The sequence below is a fragment of the Oryza sativa genome, chromosome 2 (genome assembly GCF_034140825.1).
Source record: "Oryza sativa Japonica Group chromosome 2, ASM3414082v1".
In the NCBI taxonomy this organism is placed as follows: domain Eukaryota; kingdom Viridiplantae; phylum Streptophyta; class Magnoliopsida; order Poales; family Poaceae; genus Oryza; species Oryza sativa.
In genome coordinates this window covers 33,280,790-33,294,400 of record NC_089036.1, presented here as the reverse complement: position 1 = coordinate 33,294,400, position 13,611 = coordinate 33,280,790, and the positions used below count along the sequence as shown (strand labels likewise).

General features: G+C 39.6%; 1 protein-coding gene across 1 annotated transcript; it reads left to right on the top strand.

Annotated features, from left to right (window-relative positions):
• The first annotated feature begins 726 nt into the window (after nt 1-726).
• On the top strand, nt 727-4,873 carry LOC9270863 (nuclear transcription factor Y subunit A-4). The gene is made up of 5 exons (XM_015767946.3): nt 727-889; nt 2,993-3,099; nt 3,201-3,269; nt 3,895-4,068; nt 4,202-4,873. The coding sequence occupies exons 1-5, from the start codon at nt 847-849 to the stop codon at nt 4,619-4,621; spliced, it is 813 nt and encodes a 270-aa protein (XP_015623432.1). The 5' UTR covers nt 727-846; the 3' UTR covers nt 4,622-4,873.
• The last annotated feature ends 8,738 nt before the right edge of the window (nt 4,874-13,611 follow it).

Below are 13,611 nucleotides of genomic sequence, written 5' to 3'. Positions count from 1 at the left end.
TCAGGCTGGTTTTTTAAGGGCTGGAATGACAACGATAATGATATCCATAGGAGTATGATAAGTAGGCGTGAGATAAGATATGACGTTTTAAGTTTCCATCAACTATATATTATCTTGTAGATTTGTCGAGATGATAGTGAACGGAAGGTTTTTCTTTTTTTCTAGTGCTGTTATCATTTGTTGTCATAACCATGTTCACATGTTATGTCAGTAAAGTGTATTATAAATACTATAGTTTAGGAGAAAAGTAAACTTAACTATAAAAAGATATTTTTTATAGTCACTCCTACAGTCATGCATATCAAGTTGCGCCATTATTCGTTTGTCTGATACTTTCTTCGGAACAAAACAATCATTTGTTACAGCACAACACCAAACCACCCTCGGTCATGATAATGCTAGCTCTTTATCGACAGCACCTCTAGAACAGCAATATGTATTTGATCGATAGATCGAGATTCTATGTACGAATTGGTCCCCCTCCTTAATTAAAACCAACCAAAAAAATCAGCTCATACAAGATTAACCTATGGGAAATTTGCTATTGGTAAAACCAAATTATATTTCTCCTTTTTCTCAGTTTTCTCTCCTATATGGTCCCCACCTTGCAGTTATATAATCGGTGCTCCAGATGTAGGCATACAAAATTGCAATAAAGAATGGTTTTGTAGGCGTCGCTTGGAACAAGGAGGAGGATTAAAGAACATCCCCCAGTTGGAATGATGCAGTCGAGGGGGGCAGCAGCGGAAGCGACGGCGGGGAGGAGCCGAGGAGGCTGCAGGCGCAGCGAGCAGCAGCAGCTTCTTCGCTCGGCGGAGGCACCGAGGGAGGAGGCGCGTGGTAGCCATGCTTCTCCCCTCATCGTCTTCTTATTCCTACGCCTCCAAAGGTCATAATCCAAACCTTTCTCTTCTCCCTTCCTAGACGATGTAGCAGTAGCTATACCCCTGATCTTGTGCAAGTGCTGAGACCACTGGGTAATCTTGGTTTCTTGGAGCATATGTTTGTTTGCTGATCTTGTGCAAGTGCTGAGACCACTGGGTAATCTTGGTTTCTTGGAGCATATGTTTGTTTGAGTGCGTGTTCTTGATCTCCAATCTCCTGGGTAGTTTGTCATGCTTGACTTTTCGTAGTCAAAGAACGATTCTTTTATAGGATTGTAATGGAGCATATTCTTGATGCCGAGGCTTATTACGCTTAGTGTTTGTGGATTTGACTGGATGCATGTCGTTTTGGCACAAAGATTGATTGAGTATGGAGATTGTTGACTAGTCGTGTGTGGCTTGTAAGGCTACTATTGGATGTCTTTGGGGCTCTAGGGAGGATCTCTCAAGTCTCAGTGTCAGACTCGATGGCAGCAGTTGTTGTCATGCATGTTCTTGGGAATTTAGATCATATATCATCATCATATAAGCTTGTGTTTATCACTTGATGTGGGAACATTTCTAGTGCTGCCTTTCTCTCGACCATATTTGAGGACGAGTGATGTGTTGATGACTGATGAAGTGATGATATACTCGGACTATAGAAATTCAGTCCACCTATTCTGTGTGTTCCTATAGATAATTTCCTGCTGGTTAATACTCTTTATATTTGTTGTATCTTTAGGTTGTGTTGTATGGATTTATTTGGTATATTTTGCTTCGGTTGTATTTTCCCAGTGCTATTCATATACAGTACATGACAGTCTTGCTTTTTTTTTTCTGAAGGAAGTTTTTGGTTTGTTGATCTTTGTCTACAAAACATAGCTAAATATGGGACAAAGGAACTGTATTTTTCCGACTTTTAAGAATTAAAATGACAGATCAATGAAATCTTGTGTGTTTTAGCTCTGCCAATTAGCTAAACTTGGGTCATATCTGAGGCTTACTCGAGGAAAACACCAAGATAGACATTATGAACTTGGCAGTTGGCACATTGAACAAACAGTTCATTTTGTGGCACGTGCATTTATTATCTAGCATATTAGATGAGTTTATTAGTTTCAATTAAGACATCAATTAGAAAGATTGGAGGAATATTATTTCTTTGGCAAGCATCTTCTTCAATGTTAGCATAAGTACAACCTCTAGTTACAAAGAAACAATGCTGCCCTCAAACATTTTTGTGTTAGACCATTCATTTTAACTATTCTTTTTTTGAAACCGATCATTTTAACTATTCTCTCCGTCCCAAAATTTAGCGACTAGTCCTAGGTTGCTATATTTTGGGATGGAGGGAGTAGAATTTTCTTGACCTTTTTGAGAGTCCAAAGCACTCACTAAACTCAGAATGTACCACATTCAAGCCCTGGTGAAGCACATGTGCAAATTTCCACACTGAAACATGCACAAATATGTATCCATGTGTGCTTCTTAAATTGGACAACATCAACACTTGTAGTACCTAGCAGTCGGGCCATTTCAGAAAGTAGAAAATTTTATTTTGTTTTGTTTGCCTAAACGTAGTAAATAAGAAGCTTGTTGATAAACGCAAGATTCATGTCCTGTCCTGGCTGATTCACTAAACAGATAGTAGTATCTTCAAGAAGCAACTAAATATGTATTCCTGAAAAACTAGGTAGAAGGGACAAGATATTGACATAAATTTGTGGAGGTAAATTTAAAACATTGCTTGCTACGCATGAGTGATACCTGCTTATAAGCATAAGCAATAATTTGAATTGAAAACTTAATTTTCGAGTTGATTTTGGTATATTTTCATCATACTAGTTTATTTTACAGCATTTGCCTTTATATCACTAAGAACACATATATAAAAGTTTTACCCATAAATTATTTTTTAATCACTAATAAACCGTTTCACTTATAATAAGTATAAGCGAAACGACGAGGCTGCTAAATTCTACACAAGTACTGAATCTAAACTTTCTGAGGATGTTATTCTCTTTTGTTGTTTATCTGGTTTGGATAATGCCAGGATACTTCCTGTGTTTCCTCATGATTCCTTTTGTAATTTATCAACCTACACTACATTTTCCTGCTGTCACCAGGTGACTCCTTCAGGAGAACTGTTGATGGTCCTATGAGGTCAACGTTGACTTTTGATAATAATCATTCTGTAGTGCCAAGTCAAAACATTGATTACGGCCAGCCAATGGTAAGATATGCTAATGGAGCCAACATTAGATCTGGCAAAGTCAGCTCATCCTATTCTTTATAAGTAACCGTGCATCTGATTATTTTCTGTATATTTCACAGGCTTGCATTTCATACCCATACAACGATTCTGGTTCAGGAGTTTGGGCATCCTACAGTTCACGCTCGGTGGTATGTTCTTCTAACAAGTTCTCTCTCAATTCTCTCAAGGTCTTCAAACTTTTGCAGAGGAAGCTAACAAACTAGTAGTAACATTTTTTTTATCAACATATGTAATTATAAGGGTATAATTCATGCATCCAGGTCCTGCTTAGGAGATCCCATTATTTATCTATGATCAGTCCAGCCTGATTTGATTTAGTCTAGAGGCTTAAAATATGTCACTTTTCCCATTTGTCGTAAAGAAACTGCCTGGTTTTGCATAAAAATGGATTGAGTCATCAACGTAACCTCAACAGGGTAGTATGTCTGAAGCTCTTTATATAGCACAAAAAGATTACCTTTGAGCATTATTTTAGGTTTTGCCAACCTCACCTGTAAATGGTGTAGGTTGATGCATTAAATTAAACTAGTGAGAAGACATAACTAATGTCTATTTGAGTAATGCAGTCACATGCAGTTCATAATTCTTAAGAACTAGTACTAGATATACGTGAGTTTATTCACTAGATCAATATTATTCAGGGAGAACATGTAGTAGTTATGCAAACCATGTGCACACACATCTCTTGGGGCATCCAGCTTATTTTTATCTATATTTTCATGGGTCTTGCCTAATCAGTTGTACTTAAAACAGTTCCATCCTCAAATTGTGGGAGGAGGCACATCGCCAAGAGTTCCCTTGCCCTCCCTGGAGATAGCAGATGATGGGCCCATATATGTCAATCCCAAACAATATCATGGAATTCTTCGCAGAAGACAACTGCGTGCTAAGTTAGAGGCCCAGAATAAGCTCGTCAAAACCCGAAAGGTTCTTGCCACTGCCAACTGATCCATTGATGTTTTTACCTTCCATTGCCATCTCCTTGTGCATCTTGCATTAACCTTTTAATATTGTTAACCACTCTGCTTGGCTTAATATTGTAAACAATCTCCATGTGCAGCCTTACCTTCACGAATCTCGGCATCGCCATGCAATGAAGAGGGCTAGGGGCACTGGTGGGCGATTCCTGAATACCAAGCAGCTCCAGCTGCAGCAACAGTCTCACACTACCTCCACCAAGACCACCACAGACAGCCAAAATTCTTCAGGTTCAGTCCATCTACGGCTAGGTGGTGGCGCAATCGGAGATCAAACTCCATTTCCGTTCAAAGCAATGGATTCACAAGCTAACATCAAGAGAGCTGCAGCTTCTGCTTCCACCTTCACTGTAACTTCTGCGGCACAGAAAGACGACGCCTTCTTCGACCGCCATGGCCACCATCTCAGTAGCTTCTCCGGCCATTTTGGCCAGGCAAGCGCACAAGGTGGCGTCGGCAGCATGCATAACGGGTCACAGCAGAGGGTTCCTGCTATGAGATGAGATGAAGAGCAGCTTGCAAATCATCATCATATATGGTGTGGTCTGGTCCCTCCTTAGGCAATTCATCCTTGGCTTAAGTTTCATGGCTTGTTTAGGACTTCAGAGACGCTTCATAGTGCTGTGCTTTTGCAGCCCATAAGTCTGGGCTTAATTGTGATGTGTAATATCCATGTATTGGTGTGATGAAGTTGTCCCTGTTTGAATAAACTCTTTGTCTGTTGGTTATACAATGTGTTGCAAAACTTTACAGTAGTGTTGTGCAATGTGCATTAGGACAAGGTCTGAAATGCCCCTCATTTTTGTGAATCACAAAGGGTAGGATGGAAACCGGAAAATTGTGTCAAAATTAACATATTGGAAATCTAGGACATGTATATGTTGTACTAGGTGGTGTTCCAACTAATTTCAGCTTACTATACTGTATGATGGAGGGAGTAGTTATTTGGGACAAATTTAAATTCTAAGGGCTTACTCGGATCACAGGATTGTAAAAATATAGGAATAGGGAAATCATAGTAATATGATAGGAATGTATGTGTAAAATAGATGATTGAAAAACACGGGAATTTTATAGATATGATTGGTAAACATGTGTTATGTGTTCGGATAGACATTGGAAAAACATAGGAAAATAAAAAAATAAGGTAGGAGTGAATGCAAATTTTCTTTTGTTTCTCTATTGATTCCACAGGAAAGGAATTTTTTCCTCCGATTTTTCTTTGGGTCAATTCGTGTGAACCGAACAACAGGAAACAAAATATTTCCTACCTACAGTATTTCTTTGAAAATCCTATAAAAATCCCTCGATCCGAAGAGGCTCCAAAAAAAGAGCTATAATTTGAGACAGGAAAGTACGTTTGGTGTATTCCACAAGACCACAACTGGCTTGCTGCCTGCATGCGCATGAAGAAAATATCGCTGTCTAATTGCAAGTTATTCGGTGTCAATCCTAGAAATAAAGGCGATTAAATTCCATGAATGAAAAATCACACGAGTTAAACCCATTCCAAAAATCAATAAGCACAGCACACACGCTATAAAAGAAAACCAACATTATGTAAAATCGTCAAAAAAAAATTCCGGTAAAAAAAAACATTATGTAAAATGAAACATTCCTCTTTTTCTTGATTCATCATTCTCGGTAAAATCAGAGATGAAGAACAGCCACGTATTAGCGCTGCTCCTCGCCTCTGTCCTTCTGGTGTCAATGTCATCCTCAGGTAACAATGTAACATAGGAACACTCCTCTCTATCTCGCTGCAGTTTGCATTTTGCAATGAATGTTAGGAAACGATAGGCGAACAAACGATAAAAAACAATAGATCAATCACAAAAGACACGAGATTTAACGTGGAAAACCCTCCCAAAACAGGAGAGAAAAAACCACGGGCAATCCACGTGATAACCCACGTGAGATCGTGGGCATTGGCTCCGTTCAGATCAAGACTCATGATGGCATGACACGCACGCTAAAAGATGTGAGACACATACCAGGGATAGCGAGAAATCTCATCTCTCTCAGCACACTTGATGCAGAAGGATACAAATACTCTGGTTCAGGTGGAGTTGTAAAGGTATCGAAAGGTTCTCTTGTTTACATGATTGGTGATATGAATTCTGCAAACTTATATGTCCTTAGAGGAAGTACATTACATGGTTCTGTTACCGCTGCTGCTGTTACTAAAGATGAACCTAGTAAGACTAACCTGTGGCACATGCGTCTTGGACATATGAGTGAACTTGGTATGGCAGAATTGATGAAGAGGAACTTGCTGGATGGCTGCACTCAGGGTAACATGAAGTTCTGTGAGCACTGTGTTTTTGGTAAGCATAAGAGGGTAAAATTCAATACCTCAGTTCATCGCACCAAAGGTATACTTGATTATGTACATGCTGATTTGTGGGGGCCTTCTCGTAAGCCCTCTCTTGGTGGTGCTCGTTATATGCTTACCATTATTGATGATTACTCTAGAAAAGTGTGGCCTTATTTCCTGAAACATAAAGATGATACATTTGCTGCTTTTAAGGAGTGGAAAGTTATGATAGAAAGGCAAACTGAAAGGGAGGTAAAAGTACTTCGCACTGACAATGGTGGTGAATTTTGTTCGGATGCTTTTGATGATTACTGCAGGAAGGAAGGCATCGTTAGGCATCACATCATCCCGTACACTCCACAGCAGAATGGTGTAGCTGAGCGCATGAACAGAACCATCATCTCCAAGTCTCGTTGCATGCTGTCCAACGCTCGCATGAACAAGCGTTTTTGGGCAGAGGCTGCTAACACTGCCTGCTACTTGATCAACAGGTCGCCTTCTATCCCACTTAATAAGAAAACTCCCATTGAGGTATGGTCTGGTATGCCTGCGTTTTTGGATGCACTGCTTATGCTCATGTTGATAATGGAAAATTAGAGCCTAGAGCTATTAAGTGTCTATTTCTTGGTTATGGTTCAGGAGTAAAAGGATATAAGTTATGGAATCCTGAAACTAACAAGACCTTCATGAGCAGGAGTGTTGTTTTCAATGAATCTGTTATGTTTAATGATAGCTTGCCCACAGATGTCATACCAGGTGGTTCAGATGAGGAGCAGCAATATGTTAGCGTGCAGGTGGAGCACGTGGATGATCATGAAACTGAAATTGTTGGTAATGATGTTAATAATACTGTTCAGCACTCACCTCCTGTTTTGCAGCCACAAGATGAACCTATTGCCCATCGCAGAACAAAGAGGAGTTGTGGAGCTCCAGTCCGTTTTATTGAGGAATGTGATATGGTTTATTATGCTTTTAGTTGTGCTGAACAAGTGGAGAATACTCTTGAGCCAGCCACATACACTGAAGCTGTTGTTTCTGGAGACCGTGAGAAGTGGATCTCAGCTATGCAGGAGGAGATGCAGTCTCTTGAGAAGAATGGCACATGGGAGCTTGTGCACTTGCCAAAACAGAAGAAGCCTGTTCGTTGTAAATGGATCTTCAAGAGAAAGGAGGGTTTATCTCCTAGCGAGCCTCCGAGGTTTAAGGCAAGGTTAGTAGCAAAATGTTTCAGTCAAATTGCTGGTGTTGATTATAATGATGTGTTCTCTCCAGTTGTAAAGCATAGTTCAATTCGCACATTCTTCAGTATTGTTGCTATGTATGATCTTGAGCTTGAGCAGTTAGATGTGAAGACAACATTTTTACATGGAGAGCTTGAGGAGGAGATATACATGGACCAGCCAGAAGGGTTCATAGTACCTGGTAAGGAGGATTATGTTTGCAAGTTGAAAAGATCTTTGTATGGTTTGAAACAGTCTCCTCGTCAATGGTATAAAAGGTTTGATTCATTTATGTTGTCACATGGCTTTAAGAGGTCTGAATTTGACAGCTGTGTGTATATTAAATTTGTTAATGGATCACCTATATACTTGCTGTTATATATTGATGATATGCTGATTGCTGCCAAGAGCAAGGAACAAATCACTACATTGAAGAAACAGTTGAGTAGTGAGTTTGATATGAAGGATCTTGGTGCTGCTAAGAAAATTCTAGGTATGGAAATCACTAGAGACAGAAATTCTGGTTTGTTATTTCTTAGTCAGCAAAGCTACATTAAGAAGGTTCTTCAGCGTTTTAACATGCATGATGCAAAGCCTGTTAGCACTCCTATTACACCTCATTTTAAATTATCAGCTTTACAATGTGCTAGTACTGATGAGGATGTAGAATACATGTCTAGAGTTCCATATTCTAGTGCTGTTGGTTCTTTGATGTATGCCATGGTTTGCTCCCGGCCAGATTTATCTCATGCTATGAGTTTGGTTAGTAGATACATGGCTAATCCTGGTAAAGAACACTGGAAAGCTGTTCAGTGGATTTTCAGGTACCTCAGAGGCACAGCTGATGCTTGCTTGAAGTTTGGCAGGACTGATAAGGGGCTTGTTGGATATGTGGATTCTGATTTTGCTGTAGATTTGGATAAGAGAAGGTCACTCACAGGTTATGTGTTTACCATTGGTAGTTGTGCTGTGAGTTGGAAGGCAACATTGCAGCCTGTTGTTGCCCAGTCTACCACTGAAGCAGAATACATGGCTATTGCTGAAGCATGTAAAGAATCAGTTGGCTGAAGGGATTGTTTGCTGAGCTTTGTGGAGTTGATTCTTGCATTAACTTGTTTTGTGACAGTCAAAGTGCTATATGCCTCACCAAAGATCAGATGTTTCATGAGAGGACAAAGCACATTGATATCAAGTACCATTATGTTCGCGATGTAGTCGTGCAAGGTAAGCTAAAGGTATGCAAGATAAGTACTCATGATAATCCTGCTGATATAATGACAAAGCCTGTTCCTGTTGCTAAGTTTGAGTTTTGCTCAAGCTTAGTTGGTATAGTGGTTTAGCCCGAGAGGCTATTTGGCGCCGAAAGTGTTTTTTTTGTCTTTGTTGTGTTCAGGGTGAAGGATTGATTCATGCTACAAGAAGGAATTTGTCTCAAGGTGGAGTTTGTTGAGTTGTGATCCAAATTCATTTGCACTTAATAAAGGCCAGCTTCTGTCGTAGCTGGCCTTTATTAAGTGCAAATAAATTTGGATCACAACTCAACAATGAAGTGTAGTAGTAGTAATTTCTTCTGCGCAATGACCTTGTGATCTGCAATGTTTGTGTAGGATTCGCGGCCAGCTGGCCAAGTGCACGCCGGAGTACACCTGCACCGCGTTCATCTACAGGGGCGCGTGCGAGCCGTCCAAGTGATACGCGGACTGCGCCGCGGCGTACAAGGGCGTAGGCGAAGGCCAGTGCTTCCCTCAGCAAGGGTGCAAGTGCTCCTACTGCTGCAAGCCGTAGCCGCATGAATCCAGCCAGGAATGGGAGATCGAACGCTGAAGTTTTCATTTTCTGTTCTTACTGCTTCTGAACTCTGATTTTTTTTTGTCACTGAGAGAGGATTCTGATGAACTCTGAAGTTTATTTGAAAGAGGGTTTTGAACTCTGAAGTAGCATGAAAGGTTTAAAGTTATGATCTGGACTCGCACATGAAAGAAACAATCGATCGTGTGGTTTCGTGGACAAACCACCATGTCCTGCAATTAAACTTGGTAGTGGTAGGATTGTCATTTTCTTCAGCACTAACACCGAAGATGAATGGATCGGACTGAGTTTTCAAAGAAAAAGAAAAAGGATCAGACAGACCATGAAAAGCGATTGACGCGAAAAAAAAAAGATTAACTAGATTACCTTAAATTCATCAAATTAAATGATGTTACACAGGCAATACTTGAGAAACAAAAAAAAACTTATTAAAATTTTAAAATTCGTAAACTTCTAAGATATTACAGAAAAAGTAAAAATGACGGTATGTAAATTCAAAAGTAACCTAAGGAACATACTTGATGTGCGGACCTTAGTTTTATAAAAGGGTAATTTTTTTATCCTTAAAAAAGTACCGGAGTTGCCATATTTTCTAGTATAAAATTTGATACCTCGAGGCACATAAAATTTAGTGTAAAATTTAGATGCCTCGAAGTACTTTTTCAAGAACCATAAAATTTCTCTTTATAAAATCCTTGAGCATGATAAGTTATTGAGTGTAAGAAACATATATAACAATTGACCATCTTCTATGGATTTAAAGATGCATACCACATCACCATTCTTCCTCCATTGGAATATCCTTGATCTTGATGGCAGATATACTAGTATATGGGCCCTATTTGGGGTTGTCTTATAATAGGTGTGGCTTCTTTCAGAATCTCTAATTCTCTCAACAGTCCAAGATTTTATTCAGATTATGAGAGTATGTATTATAAAATTCAGAAAATAAACTAGAAGGTAAAAGTTGGGAAGCTCATCTTTTTGTATTATCACCAGCTAACTAATCACCACATGCTTCTTAAAATAGTTGTGATCGAAGTGATAGACTTAATTGACCCTGCAAATCAACACACCAATTATTGGAGCCTCTAAATTTATAATCGCGGACTAAATGATTGAGTATCTGAGACAAGATAAATGACACTTGGTAAATAAAGCCCAATAATTTTAGAGGAAAATAGAGCTAGGGACGAGCTCTGGTCGTGGGGGTGGAGAAAGGTTCACACTTGAGATGAGGCTTAACTATTACAAGGTCCAAGACTCAAGTTAAAGTTCGGTTTCAGCAGTACCATTGTCTTGTTTTGACGATATCCGTTAACTCAATATGAATTTCGATGTAAGGTTAGATGAAGTGGAAATATGACGAGGTAAGATTTCCGTGAAGTATCACAAAGTGATATCCTAATCATAAATTAAGAGGTAGCACACGCCTTATGTCCAAAAATAAATAAGGTGTAAAATAGCATGCCTTATTTTGGCATAAACATATGTTTTAGATCTTTATTAGAATCAAAGTATTGATGGTATATCTTATCCCATGAAAAATAATAACATTCCGATATGGTAAACACAACATCAGTATAAAACACCTCCATTACACACACTGTATATAGTACTACCGGAGGTAGAGCACCATCAGACACAAGCAAAATTCAGGATAGCAACTACTGATCCAACGCTCGGCCAACGTTTGCTGGAGATGAAGACTAGCCAACTACTAGCACTGCTCTTTGCTCTTGCTGTCGTTCTTGCGGCGGAAGCAACACCTTCAGATTCAGGTAGTCTCGTACATATATGTTACCTGCGTCTAAAAAAGAATTTATTCCCCGAATATTTATCCATATTCATCTAACAAAGTAAAGTCCCTTTTAAAAACGGAGGTAGTACTATTTTTTAAGACGCTTTAATTTGATCATCTCTACACCAAGTATACACACACGTGTGTATGTTTTTCTCTGTATATAGTTTTTTTTTCTCAGAATTGTTCATCGCAAAAAAAAAAGTTATTGGAAATTGTTGGGCAGAGCCCTGAGCGAGAGCCGCTTGATCCTCCATTTGTGCAGGTGGCGTGAATACGGACGAGTGCATTGGGCGGAAGATACTGAAAGTGCCGTGCCAACGGTGCTTCTCGGAATGCATTCGCTCGTACTCGGACGGGATAGGCACCTGCCTCGACGAGAACACATGCAGTTGCGCCTTTGGCTGCGGCTTTAATCCGCCCAAGGCGTCGCCCCCGCCTCCCAGCGAACTGATATGATATGGAAATGACGTTTATACATGTCCATGTGCTACTGCACATCAAGCTTTGCTTGTTAGAACTTCGTGTCTTCTTCTTCTTCTGATCGTCTCACATAGACATGTGATGTGATCAGGTTTTGAAGAACTATATGATGCTACTGGTTGCTTTGTTTTGCCTGTATATATATATAATGATTGATGAATAAGAATCATTTCTTTCTTTCAAAGAGTTACCGCTCCATTCAGATGGACTGTTTTTAATTTAAGTTGTTCGTGTTTAATCTTACCAATCTTTCCACGCAGCAATGAACCTGCACAGGCACCTGGGCCATGCTATGGAATTCATATATCTTCTGCATTAGAGGGGTACTAACGCAGAGGATGAGTAGTACTGCGTATTAGGGATACTGTAAACCGTCCGATCGAGAACGGAAGGATCAAGTCATGCGCTACAGTATTTTCGACCCTATAGTTATAGTAAAGCATCACTGTTCATGGCATTAATTCACTGCCCTTCACACGAACAGACTGTAAACGATCCGGATCCATATGCTATGGCGGTTTGGCCTGAGCCGTCCAATGGGATAAGGTGGTTTTCGGTTGGACTGTCATTCCCTTAGGACTCCGGTCTGTGCGTGCAGTAGTGTTGGGGGGCAATATATATAAAAGAGTAAAGTCCATCACCGGTCCCTAAACTTGTACCGCTGTGTCATCCTGGTCCCTAAACTCGTAAATCGACCGTTCATGTCCTCAAACTTATTCGACTATGTCATCCCGATCCCTAAACTTATAGATCACTCGTTTAGGTCCTCCAACTTGTTCAGTTGTGCCACCTCGGTCCCTAAATTTGGATTTGAATATCATCTGGGTCAAATAGGACGGTCTAAAGACTTTATATTTAAAAATAATTCATAACTTTTTCATGTGAACTCTAATGAAGATAAACTTTATATCAAACTTGTAGCCCTCAACACGATCTACAACTTTGTAGTTGAATTTTTTTTATTTTAAGTCATTTTTTGTCCCAAAATGTAATTTTAAAATCAAAATTGCAAAATCTATAAACATGCAACAATATTTTGGGACCCTAAACAGTTTTAATTCAAAAACTTTTCAACTACAAAGTTGTAGGTCGCGTCGAGGGCTACAATTTTGATATAAAGTTTGTCTTCATTAGAGTTCACATGAAAAAGTTATGAATTATTTTTTGATATAAAGTTTTTAGACTGTCCTGTTTAGGGACCGGGGTGACACAACTGAACAACTTGGAGGACCTAAACGAGTGATCTGCGAGTTTAGGGACCGGGATGACACAGTCGAACAAGTTTAAGGACCTGAACGGTTGATTTGCGAGTTTAGGGACCGGGATGACACATCGGTACAAGTTTAGGGACCGGTGATGGACTTTACTCTATATAAAAAATGGAAGCTACTAAAATGTACGCGTGTCACTTACTTAAGTTGTATTCTAAACGGTACTTAATTAGGCTGTGTTAGCCAAAACGAGTTGGGAACCCACTCACCACTTTTTTCACGCGCACGTTTTTCAAACTGTTAAACGGTGTATTTTTTTAAAAAAAATCTATATGAAAGCTGTTTAAAAAAATTCATACTGATCCATTTTTAAAAAATAAATTAGCTAATACTTAATTAATCACGTGTTAATGGGCCACTCCGTTTTTCGTGCGGGAGGGATTACTTCACATCCCATACTACCGAACACACCCTTAGATACGGTAGCTTACTTGTTCTTCGTAAACACATTTCCCAAACCACTGTTGACGTAAAACACGAGGCCTGGGAGATTTGCTTAACTCCAGTGCAGGTCCAAAGCTTGCCTTTGGGTGTGTTAGCGTGCCAGTTGATTTGATCCTGCAATCAACAAGAAATAGAAATAAAGAAATCG